The 26,939-nt window shown below is 40.3% G+C and overlaps 2 protein-coding genes across 5 annotated transcripts in view; both read right to left on the bottom strand.

Annotated features, from left to right (window-relative positions):
* Positions 1–6,431, bottom strand: part of YAP1 (Yes1 associated transcriptional regulator) — a 94,826-nt gene extending 88,395 nt beyond the window's left edge. The window contains exons 1-2 of one of the 4 annotated variants that reach the window (XM_058419242.1): positions 5,805–6,431; positions 2,634–2,881 (exon numbers count right to left, since the gene is read on the bottom strand). In XM_058419242.1, the coding sequence (XP_058275225.1) occupies positions 2,634–2,881; positions 5,805–6,125 (569 nt within the window). In that variant the 5' untranslated portion in view covers positions 6,126–6,431. The remainder of the gene's footprint in view (positions 1–2,633; positions 2,882–5,804) is intronic. The other 3 variants (XM_040054849.2, XM_040054850.2, XM_040054853.1) reach the window with 3 other exon arrangements.
* Positions 6,432–6,887: 456 nt separating this feature from the next.
* Positions 6,888–26,388, bottom strand: CFAP300 (cilia and flagella associated protein 300). The gene is made up of 7 exons (XM_040055598.1): positions 26,245–26,388; positions 25,675–25,756; positions 23,949–24,021; positions 18,513–18,679; positions 16,146–16,318; positions 12,257–12,323; positions 6,888–7,266 (listed from the first exon to the last, which is right to left on the bottom strand). The coding sequence occupies exons 1-7, from the start codon at positions 26,352–26,354 to the stop codon at positions 7,135–7,137; spliced, it is 804 nt and encodes a 267-aa protein (XP_039911532.1). The 5' UTR covers positions 26,355–26,388; the 3' UTR covers positions 6,888–7,134.
* Positions 26,389–26,939: the final 551 nt, after the last annotated feature.

Raw genomic sequence — 26,939 nt, 5'->3', positions numbered from 1 at the left:
TGACATCTGGAAAAAATCTAATATTGTTACCTATTCTGCAAAGATCTTTCTAGAGCCTGATTATCAGACTGCTCAAGGAGCAGTTACAGAACAGAGCAAGTGGAAACAAAGAACAATGCAGCCAATCAAGAAAAAAAGCTGAATACTTGGAAGAGACACCAAAAATCTGCATATATGGTAGAAGGAAACACATTAGTTCTATTTAGAACCAGAAATCTTAGTACTCACACTTCAAGCAAATGTTTAAGGTATAACCAGGCAAGATGTGAGTTTTAGCAGGCTTGTAGGTGTGAGATAGAACTTACCCCTCATCACTGTTAAAAACATTTAGTATACAAATTTGCTACTCAAAACTAGTCTTAAATCTCTTTGGGTTTCCTACACATACTGAGCAAACAATGTACTAGTACTTTAAATGCTTTTTATAAATCTTAATGAACTCCAATGAAGTTGGTGGATCTCACCTGTAGATAGTATTAAGCAACATTTTATGAACAAATGTTCTTCAAGTGTGAACAGAGCTGTCCTCATTAGATTCTCCCATACCACAGCATCACCCAAGGAAAGCAAAAAGGAAACAGCCCATTACACTGTTTAAAATCTCCCAAGGTCAGTATGTGACCCAGCAGGGAGAGGTTCAGAAAGTACAGCCTTTATTTTTTTTTCCTAACAACCTGGTTTGTTTCCACTCCTTTCCCCTTCAAGACACATCCTTCACAGCTAGCAGCTCTTTCAATCATTTACTTTGGATGTCTGCTTGAGAACAAACGATCTTGCTCATGCAGATGAGTTTGCCAGACTTGTGTGTACTTTCCAGTCTCAGGCTCTTTATTGTTCTTGCTGAAACATGACCCTTTGAAATGGATACTAGGACACCAAGAAAGGACAAAAAAACTTGCAGAAGAAAAAGGAAAGATTTTTGTGGTAATAATCAAACTGCAGAAAAAGCTTTCCAAGAATAAATCTTTCGTTCTGATTTCACCCAAATGACCACAATTAAAAAAATCCACTAGAAGAGCAGGAAAACGTTTTTCATCTCTTAAACTGTTTAATCTTCTGTAAAATTGATGGTGCTATCAAGAACTAACACTTCTGGCAGTGAAACTTTAAAATCAAGTATCTATTTTTCATGCTTCATAAGCTGCTCTTTAAGAGCTCTCACTAACACAGTCAAAACAAAAGTTTGCCTTTCATTTCAAAATTCATTCTGCTCTTTCCTCAAGATTCAATGAGCTACAGTTCTCAAATGGCAAAAACTTACACAGTTCAAAAAAAACCTTCTATTTGTGCCTAGTGAAGAGCTCATATTCTAGAACACACTGATATGTTAAACTTCACCAAAGAAAATATCACATCTTCAAGATCTACAGATAATGCTTATTTTCACATTTCTGATAGAGAATGATTATGTGCAAAAGGGAACCTTCAGGTTAAAATAACTTCAGACAACTACTACAACCTCTTACCAGTTGGGGGAAAAAAAAAAAAAAGCTAATTCTCTGTATGGAAATACCACAGCTACATGAACAAGAAACATTTTTAAGAAGTTCTGCAAGTTCAATTTTCATTGCAGAAAAAAATTGGTTTTGTTTTTGAAGCCACAAGCTCAACTACTTCAATCAGATGCACATACTATTCACAATGTTTGAGTGAGGAATGTAGGGACAAATATATTCTTCTTGGGTGAAATAAGTTTTACATAAATAACACGGTGTTACCTCTCCCCACCCTGCAAATGACATAATGGATTATTTAGAGACTTGTTATTAAATAAAAAGTTCAAATTATAGTCGAAATATGAGGGCAAGTTATGGTCTTGGTGGGCACACTTTCAGAAGGAAGGACAAGTCCCTGCTGTTTCAGAAAACTGCACAGAATAAAACAAAATGCTTCCCAATGGATTGGGTGTCAGATGGATTGTATGTGTAACTTTTCTTCAGTTATAGAAAAGATGATACTTATTTCACTGGGTGAAAAAGTTACAGCTCTAGGAACATGAAACAATGTTAGAAATTCTGAAATTCCTTTTCACTGCCAGGAAAGTAGATGAGTTAAGTTACAAACATAAATAGCGCAAACACATATGTTAATTACCGCAGGAAGAGAGAGTAGGCAAAAAACACTTTGGCTGTGTACTTAAACAATTGTCCTTAATCAAAACATAAGAAGTCCTGACATATTGTCACTACAACAGTCCCTAAAGTTAACTCTGCATTTTTACATCTGTATTAATAAAATGAGATAAAATGTATCTTGACCTGCATAACAACTCTGACAATATCTAGCAAATCCAGAATTCTCATTTTTCAAGAATTACAATGCTCATTTCACTGATTTTTAGTACACAATATAATGGATAACATTCTTTAGCTAAGATTAAGATAGGGCAAATATTCACAGAGTTTTCAGAAACAGCAGCGTTGATATGAGAGAAATACTGAAGTGGTAGTGTGCCAAACTTAAAATCAGGAGCATGTTTCTAAAAATACATCTCTTAAACAAAATGAAATTTACTGAAATTCTAAGACTGTAAAAACAAAATGTATAACTCAAGGGGAAAAAACCAAACCAAAACAAAAAAAACCAACAAAACAAAACAGAGATACAGCTAATTGTAAAGAAATTTTACTTACTTAAGAAAGTATCTCTGTCCAGATGGTGTCTTAGCCATCTCCCAACCTGGTGGCAAAGGTACATCATCAGGGATCTCAAAAGAAGACTGGCGGAGGTGTTGAGAAGATGGAGCTCCAGGTCCAGTCACTACCCCAGAGGGTGTAAGCGTCCCTGGAGAAACAGCTCCCAGCTGCAGTGATGCTGGAGAGGAATGAGCTCGGACATGCTGCGGGGTCAGGGCTCCTGCTGTCCCGGCATCAGTGCTGGCCTGCCAGGAGTGAAATTATTTTCATTAAGATTCCTGTATTTCAGTAGAAATGCAGTTGTCAGAAGACATTTCACTTTAAATGAACATTTCAGGAAAAAAAAAAATCATAGCTTAGTTGTTCTTAAGTTCTGCTAATTTTCCAGTTGTTACTGTTCAAGCAAGCCTCCATGTAGTTTGGTTAATTAGCATCACAAAAGCCCTTGTGCAAGTCAAGAAATATTAACTCTGTATGTACAGAGCCCTTAGTTTTATTTTGAAAACCAGAGTTCTTACTCCTCAGCACAGGGTTAAGGACAAACCTGCCTGCAGTCAGCAGATCTCATCCAGTGCATTGAGTGGTTTGTGACTGGACTGCACCCACTCATTACCATCATACCCAGTTTCTGCTGGAGAAGTTAATTTCCCACTCTGCTTTTCAAGTGGGAGTGTGAGGATTCAAGTACATGCACACATCACCATCCCCTACAGAGGTTTAAAAGATCACACAAAGAGAAAAGCAATAGTGAAATGGCAGCAGTGGGTTCCAATGGAAGAAGACTCACAAATTCAACCATAAAAAAAAACCTATACAAGAAGACTGAACATAACATTTCCTAATAACTCAAACTTTGTATGGTATAAAGAGTCTGTCCATGCTTTATACAAAGCAAAGCTTCAGCAAAAGGCTGAGCCAGTCAATCAGAAATGACTCACAAACCCATTCACCCGAGCCACCACTCGTAACTACACAGAACGTCCCTGCTAGCAGGAAATACATGTCCAACACAGAACAGAAAAGGCAGCTCTGAAAACTTGATTAAGTAAAAATGGCTTTTAAAAATGTATTTACCAATTAACTGGTTTTACAGATGGACCAGAACAACATTGACACATATAATGAGACACACGTAGCAGTCCCTGTCACACCTCTCCACACAAAGTATTGCACCATATGAGGCCCCACTTACACACTCTTAAGAGTTCTGCTTCACTCCATCTCCATGCACACATCAAGTTCCATGTGTTCAACTGGAAATGAATCAATTTGCATTTACGTTCAGACAAAATTAGAAAGTAGTAAATCAAGTGGATTTGCAGTATTTTAATTCCTGAGAATCACAGAATTACAGAAAAGAAACCTTTTCTTTAAGCAGAATGTTTACGTGACACAACCAAACAAAAAGGAAAAATGAAAACAGTCCACAATGAAGCAAATTATTCTCTCTTGCTTTAGCTGGATTTCAAGCTTATGTTTCACGAACCACTGAGTGGTACAAGGAACAGTGATCCAATTAAATACACTTTACCGACAATGATTAACATTCACAAGGAATATAAGGCTAAGCCTAGAAGTACAACCAAAAGTTGTATGACCACCACACACCGTAAGCGCCATTTCAAACACGACAGCTATTTAACTGCAGTTACTGTATTTAACAGCACCAAGTGTTGGTCTACCCATTCGGATTTGGAACTGCAATGGAACTGCACACAATGGAACTGCAATGAGATCTGCACAAGTTGGGAGAACACTATACATAAACCCCTTATTCCTTGCTGGATTTCAGTACATTATTAAAGGCCTCCGACTCAAAAGCTAGCAAAACTACAGAAGCAGATCAGCTCCACCCCTTCCAATTTTCTTTTCAGTCTTCCAATATGAAGGCCAGACTACTTTTTCGAGTATTTGGAAAATGAATTAACTCCTGGGCTGGGAGAGTACGTGCCAAGGTTCAGCCTGGAATGAACTTCTGAAGTCAAGTTATGAATCGTTCAAAACAGAAGTTTAATAATGGAAATGTTGACAGACCCTTAACAACACGGGTACCAAGCACCAGCATACAACGAAAGTTTCACTCTTACTGGCGACACACATAAAGTGACAACAGCCAATAATAAAACCCATTTTATGGCTTAGCAACAAAGTTCATGACTTAAAAACACTCGACTAGGTAGGCACAGCCTCCTTCCAAAAAGTTGGTAACAGCATTAGCTTTCACTCGTATTCACACCAGCACTTAAGACCTTGGTACAAAAGTCCCTCTGCTTTAAACACCAAACGCTCCCGGAGGCTGAGTGACGACCCTGCCCCGCATCCCCCGCCCCGCTCCTCCCCAGCCCTGCCCACACGCATCGCCCCTTCCCCCCGGCCCTGCCCCGCCCCTTCCAGCCCTGCCCCGCATCCCTCCCCCGCTCCCTGCGCGGCCCTGCCCCGCATCCCTCCCTCCCCCGGGCCCGCACGGCCGAGGCCCCACGGCTCCGAGCCCCGGTCCCAGGCTGCCGCCGCTGCCCTGGATGCGGGCGCTGCGCCCGGCAGAGCCTGGGCGCCGTCAGACCTGGCGTCTGTCTCGGGAATTAACTTCGGATGTGCCTGCGTGTGTATGTGGGGGGTTAATCCTATTCAGCCCAGCGCCGTGCTGAAATGGTGGAGAAGTCACATCCATATTTACTGTCTGACGGGGCGAGGGGGTGTAGGTTTGGCAGCACTTCATCGACCCCTTCCACTGAAGGCAGGGAATTGGAGGCAAAGCGAAATTCCGAGCGAGGCGTTTTCACCCAAGTTTTAGGGGCTCGCCCCCACTGTCGCCCTCCCGGTGAGGCCGAGATAGCCAAGGAGCGGATGTAGATTCGAGGCCCCGCTGGAGACCGGGACGGGGCCAGCGTTCGCCCGCCCTCCCGCCGCGGCCCCGGCCCCGTCGGCGAGCCGGGAGGCGGCCCTGCCCCAGGGGAAGAACAAATAAAGGGGTGTGGGGGCGGCAGAGAGCGCCCCGACAGCCCCGGCCGGGCGCCCCCCGCCCCGCTCGGCCCCGCGGATTCCCGCCCCGGCCCCCTCCCCCACACGCCTCCCCCGGGAGGAGCTCGGCGGCGGGGAGGGGGAACACGGCCCGGCCGGGCCGCCCCCCGCCCGCCCGCGGCGCGGGCCCCTTCCTTCCCTCCCCCTCACCTGGCGGGAGTGGGCCTTGGGCTCGGGCGGCTTGAAGAAGGAGTCGGGCAGTTTCCGCAGTCGCATGGGCAGCGTGTGTGGCACGTTGGCGCCCTTGGGGTTCATCACGGCGTTGAACAGCGCCTCCAAGTCGGTCTCCGAGTCGCCCCGCACATGGACGATTTGGTGCCCCGCCGGAGGGGGCCCCGCACCCGGGGGCTGCGCCGCGCCGGCCGGGGCCCCCGACACCGCGCCCGGGGGCTGCGGCGGCGGCTGCTGCTGCGAGGCCGGGGGCTGCGCTGCCTGCGGCGGCTGCTGCGTTTGAGGCTGCCCAGGATCCATGGCTCCGTCGGGACCCCCCGGCGCTTCCCTGGCGGGGCTCGGCGGCTCAGAGCCCGGATTCCCAGTCCCGCATGCCCCGCTCCCCGGGCCGCGGGCTCGTCTTGCTGTCGCCGGTGCTTCTCGCCCCTCGGTCGGAAAGCCGACCCGGCCGCGGCAACTGGCAAAACAACTCCGGCCGTGCGGCGCTTCCCCGAGCCCGGCCCAGCCCGGCCGGCGCCTCTGTCCCGGCGGCGGAAACTAACTCACACAACACACCAAACAAAAGTTCGCAGTTACGCCCGCCCGAATCACTCTCCGCCGCCGGCTCCGCCCCTCCTGAGCCCGCCCGCACCGTATCCGACCGAGGGAGCCCGTGCTCGCCGCGCTCCTGCGCGCGCCCGCCCGCACCGCCTCCCGCCCGGAGCGCCGGGGGCGCTGCGGCCCCCGCACCCCGCTCCGCCCGCGCCCCGGCCCGGCCCGGCCCGGCGCCTCCCCTCGCTTCGCGCCCGCCCGCCCGCGGCCGCCGCGGAGCGCTGCCGCCAAACAGAACTTTTTTTTCTCCTTAACTTCTATCCCAACTTCCAGGAGGCCGCTCCGCGAGGGCGTGGGGAGGGGCGGCCGCGCTTCCCCCCCCTGCCCGGAGGGGCCGTCGGCCCGGGACCCCTCCCGCCGGTCCCCTCCCGCGCTTTCTCCCGGTTCCGCAGAGCTTTCACCGACTGCGGAGCCTCCCGTGCAGTTATGCGTCGCCGGTCTGTAAATCTGGCTCATAAAAATGACGAGACCTCTAGAGAAGTACTTTTTATTAGAAAAAACGGATGAGGGAAGGGGGGCAACGGCCCAGGAAACAGCTTCAAGAATTATAAATACCGGAAAACTTTTGTCACTAACTACATAGTGAGAACGGGAAGCACTTCCGAGCGTGTCGTCAAGGAGTAGAGCTTTCCTCGTCAGAAAACTATGCAATGTCTACCTGAACCCAATAGAAAGAAGGCAATCTCCATTAAAAAACTGGGGACCTCCAGCTTTATAACTAGTTTGTAAACAGGCTTCCACCGAAACAGTGATACAGAATATTCACGTGTCGCTTGCAGGGATCTACAATCAAGTAGGCAAAGGTCTGTTGGTGGCTTTTGCTTGAAGGGTAACACAGGCCATTAGCATCCTGACAGGAAGAAAAACAAACAAACAAACAAAAATGAAACGGAATAGGGATATCTGTAAGAGAGTTAATAAAAGCTGAAGTTAATAACTTTGTTTCAGTTTTAACTGTTCATTGCACAGCAACATAGAACAAATATGCCATAGTTTAATTAAACATGTCCCCATGAGGAACCCAACACTACAAAATGCACAGTAATTCTGGTTGGATGTATCAAATAACCTTGAGGTAAATGTAATTTTCATATAAAATGTAAAGTTAAACATGTAAGCATGTGTTTACACAATTAGAGCCAAAAATACAAATGATTAAATATACGACAGCCCATCATGTTTCCTTTGAAAGAGGAAAAAAAATAATCACATACTGTATATTATGTATTTATGTATATTAATACATAAAGCTGTTCCATCCATAATTGTTTTTCACTTAACATTTGCTAATGCATTTGTTCGGGTTCCAATATTTGCATTTAAGCAAAACGCTCATTACAGATCACATTAACAACTTTGGACTGTTATTGAAAACATTTTTGTGTCAGTCCTCAGAAAGGGCTTGAAGGGGTTACAGACACCTAGCTGCAAAATCCTGGTTCTGAAAAAACACATTCAGCTGACACTCAGCATGGGAACTGGGCTCTTCACGTTAACATCCTACATATGCATGTGTCAATAAAAGCTTCAGTGTTGACAGAGCAGCACAGCTGGACACACTTCAAATCCAGTAGGGATCCAGAAACTAGATGGAGGGATTTTTAAAAGGTTGAGGATTTTTTATTTAGTCAGTGTGGTAATTGAACATGATCAATAAATATGTAGCTGACACCTCCTTTCTTTTAAAACATCTAACAGTTTCCTCCTGCCCCACAACACCTTTGTACAACAGTTGAAGAGATGCAGGTTCTCTTATACTTTTTGTGCTTGAGGGAAATTGCTGTATTGCATATACTGTTCATTTTCTCCAGGAAAATTTTAAACTCACTGACTACAGACTATTCTGGATTCCACATCTCTCACATTCTTTTGTGGAAGCTGCCTTCCTTTGCATAAAATAATCGGTCTTTTTTTTGGACCAAAGAAACATGAAAACTGTAACCTGTCTCAATGGTTAAGTCAGTCAGCTGAGAAGGAGAAGAGCTGGGTCCCCCATTTCTGCAGCAAGGACCATTTGTTAATTTTATCCTTTAGCTCTTACTGGCACCCTATTTTCTCCTGCTATTTCAAAGAGAATTAATCCATTATTAGATGTTCTGCTGTCTTCCTTTGGGGAATTATTTAAACCCCTAAATCTTAAATTAAGCTAAATACCTATAAAAGTAGTGTTTTAGACAGGTAGAGATTTGACAATGTTTATTCCCAGAATTTTCCAATGGTAGTCAAATGCCACAAGCTAGAAATAGGATTCTATTTTTAAGTGGCACAGCATACAAGCTCTGTAACCTCAGTTGTAGGATACCTAGCTCTCTTCAGGTGCTTTTTAAGGATACATATGTAACAAAAACTGGATTCTCAATCGCAGTAAGGAGAGCAAATTTTAGGATTTCATAGTGCTCAGCATCAACAAGCCTTTGGAATCTGATCCAAAAATAACCTAAGCTCAAGCATGTAACTGAAAAAAAATAAGTAAGACAAGATCAATATCAAGATGTGATTGCTTGTTAAACTCCCTTCCCATTGCTGTCGAGGATCCCACTCTTGTAGTCTTTGTGGAATTGATGGATGGCAGTCGAGGTTTTGACTGTTTAGAGGCAGTGTGAGCTCACTAAAAATTTGTTCAACAACTCAAGAACAAAAACAATGTAAGTTCTGGTGATGAGGCATTTCAAACAATCTACCAAACTTAGTATCAGGAAAATAATTCAACCCAATTAAATGAAAAGGGTTCTTAAATTTATTTTAATTTGCAAAAGAGGTCATAAAATCCCTAAAATGCTTGAACATAAAAGCTCTGATATTTACATTCTTGCATGTACAAAAGTTAAGAATCATACCAATTCCATCTGCAGTGTGGATTTTGGTTCACACATGCAGGGGGTGTAATGATTGATTTACTGATGTTAGAGTAGGATCATTTTATTTTTTCTTTGTAGCAACACAGCTGATTACTTAAAACAGAAATAAAAATACTGCTGAACATTCGCAAAACTGCATAATGTAATTGGCAATTTTTAAAAATACTTCTTGAATAAACCTTGCATTATTCTGATTTCTAACACTGCCACAGTTTGGATTCAGGTAAAGAACGTTCTAAAATATCAGTGAGCATTCCAATACGTAAGCTGTTAAAGTGTTTCACTATATGCAAAGGTCCAAAGCTCTCAAGGCTATTTGGAGTTCAACACAGTACTTTGTCCCAAGATCTAAAATTATTTCTCTTGTGATGTCCAGGTCTATCAGGTTTTGATGCTAAAGAGCTCTGCAGACATTTGTAAGAGAGACCTCAACAAATTAGAGGGCTGGACAATCACCAACCATATGGAGTGCAACAGGAGAAACTGCTGGATTCTGCACCTGGGATGGTGCAACCCTGGATGTACAGACAGACTGGGGAATGAGGTGCTGCAGAGCAGCGCTGCACAAAGGGTCCTGGGGGTCCTGGCCTGTAGCAAGTTGAACATGAGGCAGCAGTGCCCTGGCAGCCAGGAGAGCCAGCCCTGTCCTGGGGACATCAGGCACAGCATGGCCAGCCGGGCAAGGGAGGGGATTGTCCTGCTCGGCTCTGAGCTGGGGCAGCCTCACCTCCAGTGCTGGGGGCAGTTCTGGGTGCCACAAGGTAAGAAAGACATTGAACTACTGGAGAGTGTCCAAAGGAGAGCAGTGATGATGGTAAAGGGCCTTGAGCAGAAGTCGTATGAGGAACAGCTGAGGTCACTTGCTCTGTTCAGCCTGGAGGAGACTGAGGGGAGACCTCACTGCAGTTACAGCTTCCTGGTGAGGGGAAGAGAAGGGACAGGCACTGATCTCTGCTCTGTGGTGACCAGTGACAGGACCTGAGGCAATAGCACGAAGCTGAGTCAGGAGAGGTTTAGGTTAGGCTGTAAGAAAAGGTTCTTCACCCAGAGGGTGTTTGAGCACTTGAAAAGCCTCCCCAGGGAAGTGGTCACAGCATCAGCCTGAAAGAGTTCAAGTGTTTGTACAACACTCTCTGGCACATGGTGTGTCTCTCGGGGATGGTGCTGTGCAGGGCCCGGAGTTGGACTTGAGCATCTTTGTGAGTCCCTTTTAACTCAGCATATTCTGTGATTCTGTGAACTATAACTTAAAACCTTGAGATATTTACATCTCTAATAGCGTGCTTTTTTAGATACCATTTTTAAATTGTGTTCAGCTGCACAAGTCACTTATATGAGATGAGCTTGTTAAAATTTATTTATTTAAAAAATTATTTATCTATTTACATCAGGCTAGGAGGGTATGTTCTTTTTTTCTAGATACAAACCAAGAAAACTTGGCTTAAAAATTGTCAGCTCAACATAAGGGCTAGAATAACACTCTACAGTTATTTATCAAGTGAACTCCAAAACTAAATCCACTGCAGAAATGTAGTTATCTCCTTGAGAGAAACTTTTCATCACAAACACAAGACATTTGTGCTCCAGTAAGTGTCCTTCCTGTAAATGCCAAGTGGAGTGGAACAGTTTTGATCCACATAACCATCAAACAGTCTAGACATACAGTTTAAGCCTTTTCATTTTCTGACAGAAAATTCTTCAGGATGTTCTTTAATAGAAACCGTAATTTCAGAATCCTTCTTCACCTCACAAATTTTCAGAATGTGCAGTAATGCCCAATTTTCCTCCAAGGCTACAAGGAGGAAAGCCTGCTCTGCATTAACACTGCATCTTCTTTTGGCCATCTATTTTGTTTACAAAAAGTTGCTAAAGTTTGGTTGGGGTTTTGTTTGTTTGTTTTTCTTTGTAGTACTGATGATATTTAATGTATGGCCAACACAGTTAGGGGAGCTCTTCAATATCCATCTACCTAGATATAGAAATCTGCAAAGTTTACATCAATGCATTTGATTCAGAGGTGGGAAAGGAACAGTAATAACAGAAGAACATCCAGTTACCAGGGTTTTGCTTTTTTATTTTTATTACAGTCTGCAACCTAGCAGAAAGATAAATTTTGATACACCCATAAAGTGTTTATTTTCAAAAGCCTTTTATGAATCACACATAGTACTTAAAAGATGATGACCAACAGATGAACAACTGGGCTATTGGCAACCTACAGGGAAGTTTGTGCAGTCTGAAATGACATCAGCTACTGCTGTTGAAAGTGGGTACATTATCTGACATTTAATTATCACATATTCTGGTTACTCAAGAAGAATTTGGAGTAGTTCATCCTACTGTAACCACTTAAATGACAGATATGCTGAATCTAGTAAACATGCAGCCAGTTCTCAAACTTATCTTGATGGTAAATGTATGATTTTGCAAGGGAAACATAGGAATGAGAGTGACAAGGGAGGGGAAAAGAGGTTAGCAGTCATCTCACCACCCCAGCCTTTTTGTATACTAAACTTCCTTGCAGTCTTTACAGAAACAGATGCAATACAAGCTATTCACAAAGCTCTAGCAACATTTCAAAAAAAAGAACTCTAGGAAGTCAAGAATGCATCCTTGATCCTTACTGTTAACTCAAGTTTTATTATTATCTAAACCCAGAATTACTCAGATTTTTTTCTCTTTTTTATTCATTAACTAGTTCCTGGATGACTAGTATGACTTCCACTGTAATCCACTGTAATCACTATTTTTAGTGAGCTACCAAATAAAACTTCAGTTGATCTTTACTAATGAAGAGTTAGTAAAGAGAATGAGAAACAGGATGAGATCAGGGAAAGTTCATGAATAAAAAAATTACAACTATGGGAAAATAACCCATTACAATGGAATTTTATATTTTCTTTGTGTAAAAGTCAATTCATTATTTTCATGCTATGTATATTACTGCCAGTAAAATCCCATATAAAAATTATTAATACTTACATATGCAGACACTCTGAAGACTGTAGAAATAATACGTATTTCTTTTGTTCCAGGGCTCTTTTGAACACTGAAATACAGTGGTATAATTAATACTTAATATATATCATAAAGACTGATCATTAGACTCTTTAATTAATTAAATACATTTTAAACATATATACTGTGTCCTTGCTCAAATTTTATGAAGATCAAATTTATAGCTAAAATTCAACTTATGTCATCTTGAACATGAAAAGCTATATGGCCATTGTTAGGTAACACAGTTATTATGACATTTTACTGAAAAAAAATTGAATATATTTAGTCATCTGACTTGGTTTCACTGTTCTCAGCTACTAAATCACAGCAATATTACCCAGACCTAGATGATTCCAAAAATAGAGTTTTCATTTTGATGGATATGAAAAAATATGCAGCTAAACATTTCATAAAAATCTTTTCACATATTCTTTGAGAAAGAATCTGCAAAGTGAAATGCAGCTTAATACAGGCTACAAGAAGTAGCAGCAGTACTGGTGAAGACATACATTCTTTATCTCATTTTTAATTAGTATATAATTATAGTTTAGGTTGGGGTTTTTTTTTTCTCCTTTGCAATTTTATATAGATAGTCAGCTGTGCAACTTGGGATGGGATTAGTTCTGAGCTTTTATATTTCTAGAGTGTTTGTTGTGAATATTGCCATTTCTTTCATCACATTTACTAATAACACTGAATATTATTGCAAAGAACCCACGCTCGTTGACCTATTTAAAGTATTTTAATATATCATTTTTCCTCAAGTCTGCTTTAAGTGATGCTTACATATCTTCAGAAATTAGGTCATGCAGCTGCTATTAATTTATCTAATTTTGCAGATTCCTATTTACATTAACTCACCGTGGAACAGCTGAAGCTTAAAACTTCAATACTTTCACATTTCCTAGAAATGCATAGCTCAAAACCTGCCTTGTCACAAATAGGTTCCATTCCCAAGAAAGGTCCGAGTATAGACAAGTCACAAGAGGATGTGTGAAACACAGCCCAGTTGAACACCACACCAGGTCCAAGCTGTGACAGCAGTCCCTTGTTACCAGTGCTTTGGCAAAGCTTACTTTTATAAGAACAAACAAACTCCAAATCAACCAAAAGCACCTTTGTTGATTCAATCTCTGCAGCCAATAAAAGAGATTGACTCTCCAATTAACTGATTTCATCTGTAGAGTAATGACACGGTCATGTTTGAACCTATACTGTGAAGCTGATCTTCCCTGTGGTCAGTCAGTAATGAGACTTTCTCAGAACTTTTGTTACATCTGACATGTTGACATACTCAACAGTGGATGAAGAGAGCACTGCTGAAATCGGTGTTGACCCCAGTTGTGTGCCTTCCCAGCCCTCCAGAGATGATTGTCTTCCCAGCAGGACAGCTCAGCTACCTCATGACTCAGCTTCTGAACCGCTGCAGTTTATGGACCGGCACATTAAGCCAATCTAACACAGATGTCACTTCATGCTGACACGCCAGGCTGTAACTGCAGCAGTTCAGAAACTCTTCAGCCGTCTCTGGGGAAAAAGAGTGACAACTTTCAGAACAAGACAGAGAGGATTAGTGGCATTATTGCCTTCTACCAGATATCACCACTCGCAAAAGCAACAATTGTATTTAAGTTACTCTGGTTTCAGATTCTTCTGTCAGAAAACTATGCTATCAATTTCTGGTTTCTTAATTTTCATGTTATATATAGATCTAGAATACCAAAGTAAGAGTTGACAAAGAATTAGTCTTCCTACTTATTCCATGACATTGGGAAATTTTCCCCTTGTGGTTGGCTTCCTGTAAGTCATTTTTCAGATGTTTATTTTCAGTACTTTAGTTATTTTTTAAGGCAAAAAATTGTGTCTCTTAAAATCAGATGAGATTCTTCCTTTGCTGACTTGAAAGAAAACCAAGAGGTTGCCTTTGACAAGCTCATTTGCTCTATTTCTTTTTTTTTTTTCACTAAAAGGTTTTAGGAAAAAACGATCTTGTCCTTTTGAAGAGGATAGTATTTCCTTAAAAATAATGTTAATAGCCCCATCTTCTTTCAAATTGTTAAATTCTAAACTATTCTTTGGATATAGTAGTTCATCATTTTAATGTGCATTTATTCTCTTTTTATGAAGAGAAAACATCCTCATGGTCTCTTTATTCACTTTGGGCTTTATTTATATCCTGACCTTGCTGGCAATATTTTACTAAGCTTTTCAAACAATAAAATAACAGCTTAATACTTTCACATACATTCATTCATTATGAGGGAAAGGGCATGGAGATGGAGATTAAGAAAGGAGAAGAAAACAATCACTACAAGATGCTATGGCAGCTGTCACCATGGAGAGATACTGTCAGAAAAATCAGGGGTTAAGTACAGAGGATGAGATTTATCAACAGAGATTCATAGATTATATTTTAATTAACAAGCTTTTGTCATGTAAATATATTCTTTAAATTGAAATACTACAAGGGATTTGAAATTATTTAGGTTACACAGGATACAACACTAAATGCTAGAATTTTGGATGGATTCAACTGATCACACTAATTACCAATGGGTTAGTAGCAGACTACAAGTTGTGCATTAATTTTTTAATAAGACTATATCACACTTTTTGTAAAGAAAAATAATGTCTGCCATTTAGTAGCTGTATTTGGAAGTCCCTAGCTTGTAAAATATATTGAGTTGTTAATTTCAAAAAGATTATTGCATTCTCTCAAATAAAGAAATGTACATAGAAATGCTTTAATAAAATGAAACCTCAAAACTTTTGACACTATTTTGAATGCTAGTGCCTTGGAGTTAGAACTCAGGTATGACCAGAAAAAAAAGCTGTAATAAAGATAAGTAGGGAAAAGCTCATTAACAGGTCTGCTGCTCCCAGCAGTAAAGACATTTCTGTGGAACTCTTCATGTCAAGGTTCTTGCCCATAAGGAATACTGTAACAGGACTAAAGTGTGGTAGTTTATACATCCATTAATTCACTGTTTTTAAACTGACTTAATCTGGGGCAGCTAATTTTTCAACGCACATCATCAGCCAGCAGCTAATAATTATTGCAGTATCCGTTTGTTCTTTAACAAACCTTCTGATCCTCAAACATAAAAATTAAACCTTAAGGACAGTACAGTTTACAGAATGTTTAATACCATGAAAAGCTTTTAATATCACTTTACAAAAAGTAGAAAGTGTCCAATGCAACTTTACTCCAAGATACAATGAAACCAGCCAGAGGATAGCAGTCAAAAAAAGAATTTAATCAAAACTTAGCGTTCAATAGGAATTTGAGGGTGAACTTTTTGATAAACAGAATTTAAGAGATTACTACTATCATTAGCAATCTTTTACTGAAAATGAGAGGCTATAAGAAAATAATTTTACTTGCTTTATTTTCTGGTGTAATTTTTGCAAGAATGAAGTAACACACTGCACAGCATGGATCAAAAATTAGAAATTAAGTCAAGACTGTCATTAGTGTCCCTATTCAGAGCCTGTCACTGTCTTTTTCTCTCTTAACACAGTGGAAATAAAACAGAAGCATAATTTTGGATAAACTGGGAGCAGGGGGAAATGAGACCAAGAACAAAATAACCGTGATTCTGAAAGGGGGGGAAAGGTCTGAAATGCCAAGATCAAAAGCATTTCTCGTGGGACTGACAAAGAACTCAACACCAAAGGAGAAAGCTAAAAGTTTCAGTGAAATGGTAAGTTTTGTTTTCAACTGGTAACCAGTGCTAACACCAGCTCCTCTGGCAGTGAGAAACCAGCAGACATTTACAGGCACAGAAACACAGAGACACATGGTAGACAAATACTGAAGATCAGTTACATCACTTCAAAACTTGGGAGGATAGAAAGAGGATAGACTTACCTCACCAAGTCTTTATAAAAAGCTTTTGTAGTTTCTAAGTACGGGTCAACTACATCTTCAAACTGGCAAAGAGTTCCTCCAATGCAAAAATGCTTAAAAAGACAGAACAGAAATTCCTCACGATCCAATTGAGTGAATAAGTCATAATGTTCGGAATCCTCCAGAAGCAAGACCTTGTGGAACAAGGAAAGAACAAGGAAGTCAAATTGATAAAAAATTATTTAAGATTCAGTTTATAAATTATGCAACTAATATGCTGTATGGTACACAGAAATTATGTCCATATAAAATATATGGAGGAGGGACAGAAATACATCCTACGTTCAAAATCCTTCTTCCAATGATGCAATTAGGTACAAAATTCTTACATATAAAGCAGAATCACTGTCAGATTTGTGCCCAAAAGACATACAGGAATATTTTTCAAGTCTTGTTATTTCACTGGTCAGTTATCTGTAGTGCTAATGACAAAATCAATCTGAAAATAATCTACTCATATTTGATATGTCAATTGCTGTTAATCAATTTTGTAACTGTTTTTGGTAATATTTGCTTTTTCTCTTTTAGATTGAAACAGTTATTTCACATTTGTAAAGGAATCCTGAGGATCTCCGAGAGGAGATCACTCAAACTCCCATCATTCTTTTTTGCAGACTCCAGTGAGCCCCGATCTGTAGCCTGGATTAGCCAGACATGCATCCAGCTGCCTCCATGCCTTTTGCTGAGATATTATGTGAACACAGAGGAGTTGCTAGATTAGTGTCAACACTGGTTCGTGTAAATGTGGACAGGAATTGTAACTCACAATGGCTACAAGACATTTGAGTTATGTCAGCTAAACTGCAGATGCCAGCCCAGGCAAACTGGACAAAGTTAGACATGAGCCCACGGCTCTCTGGCCCTCTTTATAACAAAACTACACAACCTGAGTAAAAAGGGGTCAGGGCAGCAACTGTTCTGGAGGGCCACCTCATACATATCCCAACCTCCTTGGCTGAAACAAGAGAAGACATGGGAAGTGGGAAAGAAGCATGGAGCCTTGAAGCCAAGGGCCACCCTCTGACACCAGGAAACAGTTTGGTGCCCCCTACAGTCCCTGACTAATTAATTTGAAGTTTTGGTGTAATTCCTGGATTTTGACTTATTCTTTCTGCTCTCCTAAGTCTTAGAAGTAGGAATCGCCTATGTTTCAAACCAACGTTAAACCCTCAACTTGCAAATGCTGACACACACATAACTTCCATGGGAAGAAAACTGGGAAGACACTGAAACCCCAGTAATTTCTAATTTTAAATGTTGCCTCTGACCTTCCTACGCACAATATATTTAATTTTCAGAAAACATTCACATGTACCCAACTTATAAATAAATACATAGTATTTTGAACTGCTAGGCTACAAACTACATCTGAAATTCAAACATGAGCTTGAGTTCTCACCTTTTCCCAGAACTTTACAAGACAAACCAGTATTTCAGGCCACATCCTGTAACCAGTGTCACTGGTTCAAATACATTGCCTTCAAAGGATTTGCCAAGTGCAAATGAGTGCAACTCTATAATTATTTAGTACTTATGTTGATTATATATACAAGGAAGAGAGAATCCAGTTCTCCCACACTATGCTTTGCTAATGCTACACAAACATAAGTTAAAAAAAAAAATGGTTTTAGCTTATGAAGTCAAACGAAACACAGTAAAAACATACATTGATTAAAAGAATACCACTGTTAGTGATTCTTTTTCAGATAATCTGCTTTCTGACACCTACATGAGAGAATAACAAACAGTTTTACATTGAAGACCTGTTCAGGAATTGTATTTAGTCATTTTCCAGTATTACACTGAAAAATAATTTCCTCTTCCATACTTCCTCTTGCTTTCAAGAAAATGTATTTAGATGGTTTTCTTTAAATGCCTTCACATATGATTTGATCAGCATTCCTGCCCAGGAATGCTTCAGGATGTAGCTATTGAATACATTCAGTTCCATCCACTACCTGGAAGGCTGGGTGAACCTACAGCTCTGAGTATCACAGCACCTTCTCTTTGGCACCCGTTGTTTCCCCCTCCTAAGCAAACAAGCAGCTGCATTTCCCCACACACCCTCCAGCACTGACTGCCTGAGACACAGGTGGGTAGAAGGCAGCTCTACCTTTTTCTCTCACCTAAAAACGAAAGAGGGCTCACCTGGAAAACAAGTAATTGCTTTTACATATTCAGGCACTGCAGGGCCTCAGTTGTTTGTAGACCATGGCTACTGATGCCCATTTTTACCGCTGTCAGAAAAAAAACAACCTGAAAAATGTGTCCTCATAGTACCTAATAGAGTAGGAAACATGATAATAAATTTTTCATGACTATACTGACCTTCCTTAATTCATCAGAGATAAGAATATCATCATAATAGTCATCATAACATTTCACAATAGTTCCAGTTTCTCTAACAATTCCTTCAGAGTACAGCCGATCAAAAAATGACATGGAAATCTGTGTACAAGGTACCACTGTAGCTTCAACTTTTGTCACTTTGGAACCTAGAAGATATAGGAAGCTGGTTGCATGTTTCATGTTTTTTGAAAAAAACACATCATGTAAATATGAGTCAATCAAAGAGTCCTTTAAAAAACAACAACAACAACCACACACACACACACACACAAAGAACCAAAAATGCTCCAAAGAAAGCTAAGAAGGAAGCAGGTGTAAAGAAAACATTAAATTCATCTGAATCCTACTTTCCATTCAGACCCATGTGTCTGCTCCCCCTGTTGGTAAACACCATCAACCGAAACTAGGGATAGATCGAAGACCGTGTGAACCCAGCATCACATTAGATCACACCCTTAGAAAATCGTATTCCGCAGCTTCAGCTTTAAAGCATCTGAGGACATATGCCAAATTTGGCATGATGAAGTATGGAAGCTCAGTAGCTGCTAATAGCACCCCACAAAGCAAAACCCAAAATGAACAGAGCCTCGAAGAACTTTTGATTTGTTAAGTATTATATTGAACTTTTACAAAAGTTCGTTTGTAGCCACTGTAAGCTTTATTAACCAGCTATTTCAGAAGATGAAGAAGGTACTATCAGCACTTCCTGTATGAATCTGGAGAGTTAGCTCTGTAAGCATTAAACACAGAATATATTTTTCTGTAATTTCTTTTCCCCTCTGCTGGCAAATTATCCAAGGCTGTATCCTGTTGCTCACTGCCATTTGAGATGCCCTATAGTATTTTCCTTAAAGAGATATCAGTCCATAAGGGCACATCTCTTCTCTATATACAGTGTTACATCTACAAATCTGTCTGCATGGTGTTGGATAACTTAAGGCATCTCAAATAGCATTAAGCCCCATGTTTAAGAAGCTTTGGACTCAGCCCAGTTCTGTCTGCTCTCTGCAGTCCAAGTGTTACAACATGTTGTCTACCCATCTCCAGGTCTGCCTGAAAACCCATCAAAGTGCTTCTGAACAGGAGAGGGGAGGAGAGCATTCAGCACAAGGGCAGTGTGTCTCAGCAGGGAGAATATTCCAACATTCCTGCTGTCCATGAGTTTACTCATATCTCTTCTCCTCTGTAGGTTCCCTTGATGGGAGGCTGGCCAGTGAGACACTCACAGCATCTAAAGGCTTTTTTACCATACAATTAAAGATAAAATTCAGTGCTGTCCTGACAAACTGACCTAAAGGATCACTACGCATTACTATTTAGAAAATGTCCAAATATAACAGTATTTCAGGAGCAGAAACATACCATAAAGGGATGCATGAACCATGATACTTCCAAGAGCACCCATCATTTCCCTCCAATCCTAATCTTTGTAAGCATAGCTTAACCTGAATTTTCTCTTGCCCCCACACCTGCAGAGAGCCTTGGGATTTCTGCCATATACTCTTACATAGAGATTATTTATTCATAGGTTAAGTAGGGCCGGCATTTTAATACCTAAACCTGGGTAAACTGTACCACCCAACCAATCAATACCGGGAAAAAAATAAAAAGTTATAAGTTGATAGCTTGAAAATATGTCTACTTAAGCTAAAATACTGACAGGAAATTTTAAAATTAATTTATTGGACCATTTTGATGTCAAGAAAATCTGTTAAAAAGAAAAGCACGACATTTAATTGCTTGGCTGCCTGTCTACAGATAATGGTTATGAAAAAGGGTACCTTTTATTAAAGAATAAAAGATTTAGTACATTCTTCTCCCGGCATACACAGTGACTATAAAAATAATCATATTACATAACCAAAAACAAGTCAGAAAAATCATGAATTTCAGCCTATGAAAAAACCCCAAACTGATTTATATTTATTTATTTGCACTTCCTCCCAACCCCTCACTTCCATTTTCCTCTAACTTCTAATTCTCCAGCTCCCTTTCACAGAGATTGAATTTTTATTTTATAAGAGATTTAGTATGAATCAAATCAGCTTTTATCACAAAAATTATTTTAAAATTAACATAAAAACCTGACTCAATTAACAAACATCAGATGCTAAATGACTTGAGAAAACTGAAAGATCCAGTTACTGAACTAAAAGTATAGGAAATTGAGCTATTTATAGGCCTTAAATTATAAGGATTTTATTGGTGGAAGGGAAGGAGACTTCTGCTCTGAAAAAATGTTTCATGAAAACTTTAATAATGAAAAAAATATCAAGAGCTTTGTAATCTATTCAGTAGTTCAGAAAACCAAATACACATGGAAAAGTTTAAATACACTGGAAGGTCCTACTCTCAATTTGAGAGGTGAGATTTGAAATTCAGAATTTCCTGAATTAGTGTTTTATATAGTGTTTTAATAGCACTATAAAAGTAACCAGTAAAAGAGGGAGAAGAAATGCCTTGACAACTCTACAAGTGGAAAACAAATAGCTGAAAAATCCTGAAAGAGTTTAAGCTTATTATAACAGCCAACTTTGGAATATCTATCTATAAAGTGCTGCCAGTATACTTTAAAATTAACACATTGCATATCTAGTGTGGGGGGCAGATAAACCCTGGATTAGGTATATTTAGAATTCCTCCAAAATCTAAGGGAGGTTTTATGTCAGAAAAATATCTTCTAACTTACTATTTACAAAACAGTTTATATATAAGGCAAGTTCAGCGCTCAGTATTAAAAAAGTAAAGTATTTCAAAAGTAAAAGATGTAGGTTGATGATTTGTGGGTTCATATGACATCTAAAATTCTTCGCAAATGATAACAGTAGTTTAAAACTTGGTGATTTCAGATTACCTTCCAAGTTTTAAAACCCCATTCTAAAGACAGAAGTTGTTGAAGCTTCAAGCACGTGTGGCAACTCAAGAATCCTTTCTTAGGCAAATCCTAATTTTTTATTTACACAAACAGATGGTAACTTTACCCCTTTGAAGATAAATTTTCAAGTGTTAATTGAGCTTAAGCAGATACAGTCCTGCCTCCCTAAGACTGCTGACAGGTGCAAGGCCAGCAATGTATCCAGGGAAAAATGACTATTTAGTTCTCATTGCAGCTATTTAAAAAACACAAGACTCAATGCATAAATGGCTATGCATCAAATTGGTTCCTTTTGCTGCTTCTGTTTTTGAAATATCAGAGTAACAGATGAATAGGTGGATTAAAGCACAACAGAAATATCAGATATTCTGCCATGCAGCCAGAAGGAAAGAAAAAACTATCCCTACTACAACAGGCAAAAAGTTTGGTGTGAGACTAGGTCATTAAGCATCTTTCTGATCAGAGCAAGGAGACTAGAGAATATCCTTGTGTATCATTTACCTAAAATGTTTTACCTCTAGCAGTATTAAAGCTGGAGTCCTTGAAATAATGTATTATTGTGGAATTCAACCAGGACAAAAAACGTAAGTGAAAAGGTGAGGGGCGACCACAGGCTTAAAATATATATATATTATGAAAACAAACACTACTGCAATGTTTTATTAATTTCCTTTATAATGATAATATCTTTCTGTGGGTCCATAGATATTTTCTGCCCAAGCTTATGGAGGGCAGGAGAAGGGAGGTTTCTATGGATCTATCTAAACCCCACCTATATTATGCATTCAAACTATCTCCCCCATAAAAAAAAAAAAAAAATTACTAATATTTTTGTTTGCAACAGAATAAATGTGGTATTTGAATCGACATAGACTATGTATTTTCTTCAGATTTTCTAAAAACCAAAATAAGCAGGTTTCCAGTATTTTTTTAACAACAGGAATGTTGTTTTAAAGTTACTCCACAGTGATAAGCAAATGGTATATCTGGATTAATGTATCAGCACGCCTGAAGAAGAAAATACAAGATGATTTTTACCTCCTCCCACTCACAGGTAATTCTTCCTATATTTTCAAAAAATACACATGAAGACTAAGTATAGAAAAATGTGCTAACATTCCTCACCAAAAATAGGCAAAGAATGGGAAGATGAAATTTTAAGAGCAAACAGGGTATACCAGCTGTTCAGGATTTAGAAAGGGAACCCTTCCAGTCCTTGGGACAAAATGCTTCACTTCTGTGCGGAAGAAGATTGAGCAGAACCAAGAGTTAAGCTGGGTTACTTGGCAAGAGACCCTCCAGTCTTAACACAAGGTATGTAACCTACTGACCTCCACTACAGGGACTGTCAAGTTGTAGACTAGACAGATAGGCTAAAAAAAATCCTGTCTAAAGCAAGAAAAGGTTTACTATTGGCTTAAAATACATCTATTTTCTTTCTGTTTGCCAGAGAAAGAAGCACCTGAAGAGGTACTTGAGATATTTTCTGCATTTTATACATTTCAATTGTTTTAACAGTTGGGTGAAGTGTTTGGAAAATGGATTTTTGCCGACAAAAAAAGTGGCAATGTCTAGTGTCATTGTATATAGTGGGAAAAACCTATGCCAATTCCAAAGAGCTGAAATGGAAAAGTTAGAAAATTCCCAAAGCTCCATTAAATATTTACACATAGCAATATTTGCAGACAAACCAAAAGAAACGAGGGATTTCCACTACCCTCTTTTAGGATATACCTCTTATGGAAAATCACTTTGGCAGAATCAGAGTTCACATTACGCATAAAACACCATTACATGATCACATGCGATTGCCGTGAATTTTTGTGCGCCATTTACATAACAAAAAACGCAGTTTCAAAGTGGTGCCATAAATTTGCTGTTTGCTTTTGGCCTTCCTGCTTTAGCGTCTCATCTGCATCTCCAGACCTAATGGAGAGTGTTAAGAAGTTTCTGATATGGCAACAGAGTTGATGTGTCCCTCATGGCAGGGCTACAAGTGGAGCAACCCGTCCCATGGGGCTCTTCTGGGCCTCCATCACCACGGCTGTACAGACAGCAGATTTACACCAGCTCAGGTTGTGCTCTACCAATCCTCTGCTCCCAACTTCAATCTGTAATAAAGCAAATATCTCACATCTGTCCCAAGGCAGGTCAGTGCATCTACAGAAGAAAGCCCTTCTCCAAATGTTATCTGAATAAGGTACTACTATAATTCCTCAAATAATGCAGTTGTTTATGTCTGGATACATGATCAGGTCAACTGGATGCCACAAACCATTTATAAAAAGCTTCAGCTGCTTGATTTATGGAATTATGCAAGGGTCAAAAGAAAAAAAAAAGCATAAAAGGTGACAATTTAGTTATCTTATTCTAGACGTAGAATATCTTCCTATTACACAGTAAAATTAGTAATTCTTTAAGATATTTCAGCTAGCCGAAAACACACATATATGAACTGTGATTATTAGAAAACGGTAAATTAGAGCAAAATAGTTAAAACACAATTTTTTTTATTTAGGATTCATTTATTCTAAATTTACCCAATGTAGTCCATTGTCCTGAAGCTGACAGCAACTTTAAACTGGAGTTCACACTTTGATCATTAAAAAATGCCTGTAATATTCAAATAAGAGAAAATAAATTAATTATGTAAAACATAAAATCATCAATTATAGTGCCTTGGATACTTTCAATCCAAATTATAAGGCTCCAGTTAGTAAGTAGATTCCATGTGATCTTTCAGTTTGTATACTAAATATCACACCACAAAATCCATTAGTTTGTAACTCAATGTCTTTTCTACATGGAAGATATCTGCAGGCGCATATTTATATATGTAGTATTAAAGTTTTAGTCCAAGAACACACAAAAATGTATGAAATTCATAGAGGTACAGAAAACTGAGGAAGAGATGAAACAGGTCTACCTCTGCATACAATGTTGTTGAAGTTAAAAATGAAATGCCAAATAAGATTTTAAAATTTACTCTTTAAAAAATTTTGAAGCTTGGAGAAGTGTAGAGATATACAAAAATTATTAAACAGATACAGAAGAGATTCATAAGTTATTGAAGGGATGGAGGATATATTCCACAGTAAGATTTGAAGAATTCAGTCTTACTGATTTATCAATTAAAAGAAGGAGACATGCATAGTAATGTTGGCATTAGTGGCCAACACTACTATGCTGGCAAATTTCCATGATGCATAAGCTAACTAAGAAAACCCACACTTATGTACATGCATACAGAGTGAATAATCACAGAAGAAACTGCTAAAAAAATTAAATGATGGCTCTTTCAATTTCTGCATCACTAAATTTCTTTATCACCCCTCTGGGATACAGAGATCAGACATTACATGTAATGGTCCTTTTTTTTTCCCCAATTACTTCACAGCTCTTCAGATTTCATAACTTCATAGCGATACCTTTACATTTTTAATTCAAAAGATACAAGCATTGAGAGGGTTAATTGGTATTCTGTAAACTTCAATAATTTGAAATGTTTATCAGTGGAAGATTAAATACATATTGGTGCATTTCTGTGTGAATTTCTTTAAGATATAAAGAGGCTGAATTCTTTATCCAGAATAACAATATAAAGTAAGCATACAGAATATTAAAGAGTTGTTTTTAAAACAAGAGATGTAAAATTCGCATTGTTTTTAAAACCACAGGTTTGCGGTTTTTTTCTGCTTGCAGACAGAAGAGATTTGACTTTGCAGATGACAGAAATGAAGGACACAAAATCAGCAAGAGATCTGAGTCTCAAAAAGCTGGGAGTTCAAAATTCTAGTATAAAGCAGCGGTATCCAACAAACTTCAAAAGCTAGAATTTCAGATATGTGGTGCACATTCACATCTAATTGCACTGTGAATTTACTGTGAGAAATTTACTGATAGCCGTGAGCGTGGACCCTGTTTGTAGTCTCACACTAGGTGGACTTCCCAACACGAAATGCTGTGGCCAAGATCAGCATCCAGTTCAGATTTCCATTCTTGGGAATCCTGAAAGACTAAATTGTTCCCTCTTAAAGCAGAGTAACATTAGTGAAAACTAAAATATTTTTACTGGACAATAGAGTTAACCCACAAAGTCAGAGACTTGAGCACCACACCTAAATCACCTCCTTTCAAGGAGAGCGCGAGCAGGCCAATAGCATTCAACACTGCTACACTGTTCACTGTTACGCAGTTTTCCCGTAGCTTTAGTTGCATGGAGGGGGGGGAAGAAGTCAACTTGAAATACAAAGGATTTAGAACTACCATAAGAAACTCATCCTTTTGATAGGGCTTAAACTGCTGGTCAAAACTGAACGCTTGTGCTGTGATCCTGCCTTGCATGGACCTGAAATGAAAAAAATATGGGATTAAATATTCTGAAGACATACATAAAGCCCTATTCTGACCAACAATACTTTATTTCCCTCCCGCCCATTCTCAGTTATAAGCGCCTCCAACCCTTCGTTGGAGGGCTCGAGCTGCGCTGGAGCCCCGCTGCGAAGCTGAAATAGATCTCGGCTCGCTGTGGGAGGCGACGAGCGACGCCTCACGCCTTACACCTCACAAGGCGCGGACGGCCTGCCTGCAAAAATCAAGGAGACTTGAAATTAAGGGCTTGAGGGGAATAAAATAAAATAAATTAAATTTATTATTAAAAAAAAAAAAAGGGGGGGGGGGGGGGCGGAGACGGAGACGGAAAGAGATCCGGACCCGCTGCCACCGGAGCGGGCGTCCTGCGGGCGCGGTAAGGGCTCCAGCGCTCAGCCCCGCCCGCCTGTTTCCCCGCCGCCCCTAGACAGACGCATCCCGCAGCGAGCGTCCCCCCACCCACACCATTTGAGGAGGCGGTCCGCGATGTCCCTGTCCTTCAGGCAGGAGAAGGTTTTCTGCGGCAGGGCTCGGAACACGACGCGGGCCGCGCCTCGCCCGCCCTCGGCGGACATCTTCCTGCGGCCCGGCGGTTGCCGTGGAGACGGCGCCGCTCCGGCGCGGAGCCCGGCCCCGCTCATGAGCGTTCCGCCGCCCGTGAGGGCCGGCAGCCTCGGCTGTGTCCCTTTTCTTTACTGTTCGCCTAAGAAATCCCTGAATTCAACCCTCTCCCCTCTCCCCTCCCTTCCGGTCTTTGCACCAGGAAAACGGAGGCTTGCCCAGCAGGCTGAGGCAGGGGCTGCCTTTGCCAAGGCCACCTCACGGACATAACACCAAAACTAACTAGGAAAAGGCCGAACTTATGAATTATGAACTTCTCTAGTGAATCAGGGCCGCTGCTTGCTTCCCAGGATGCGGAGCCATTTGGGAATATCAAAGCTGTGCTTTCTAACTCTTCCTAGTTGGAATTCAAGGAAAGACCATTGTTACTTCAGGAAATTATTTCTTCAAGTCTACTAAAGCAAGGGACACCTTGCACAGGTTGAGGAATTTCCTGCCCTTTGCAGGGAAGGCAGTGAGAATTTAAGGCTGCTGCACATCTCGTGCTACATCCTTCAGCAGCCCACCTCCTCCAAAGCCTGTGCTTGCTTAGCCACAAA

Source organism: Hirundo rustica, chromosome 2, assembly GCF_015227805.2.
Source record: "Hirundo rustica isolate bHirRus1 chromosome 2, bHirRus1.pri.v3, whole genome shotgun sequence".
Classification (NCBI taxonomy): Eukaryota; Metazoa; Chordata; class Aves; order Passeriformes; family Hirundinidae; genus Hirundo; species Hirundo rustica.
Note: the sequence above shows the minus strand (reverse complement) of the source record. Positions and strands in the feature narration are given on the sequence as shown.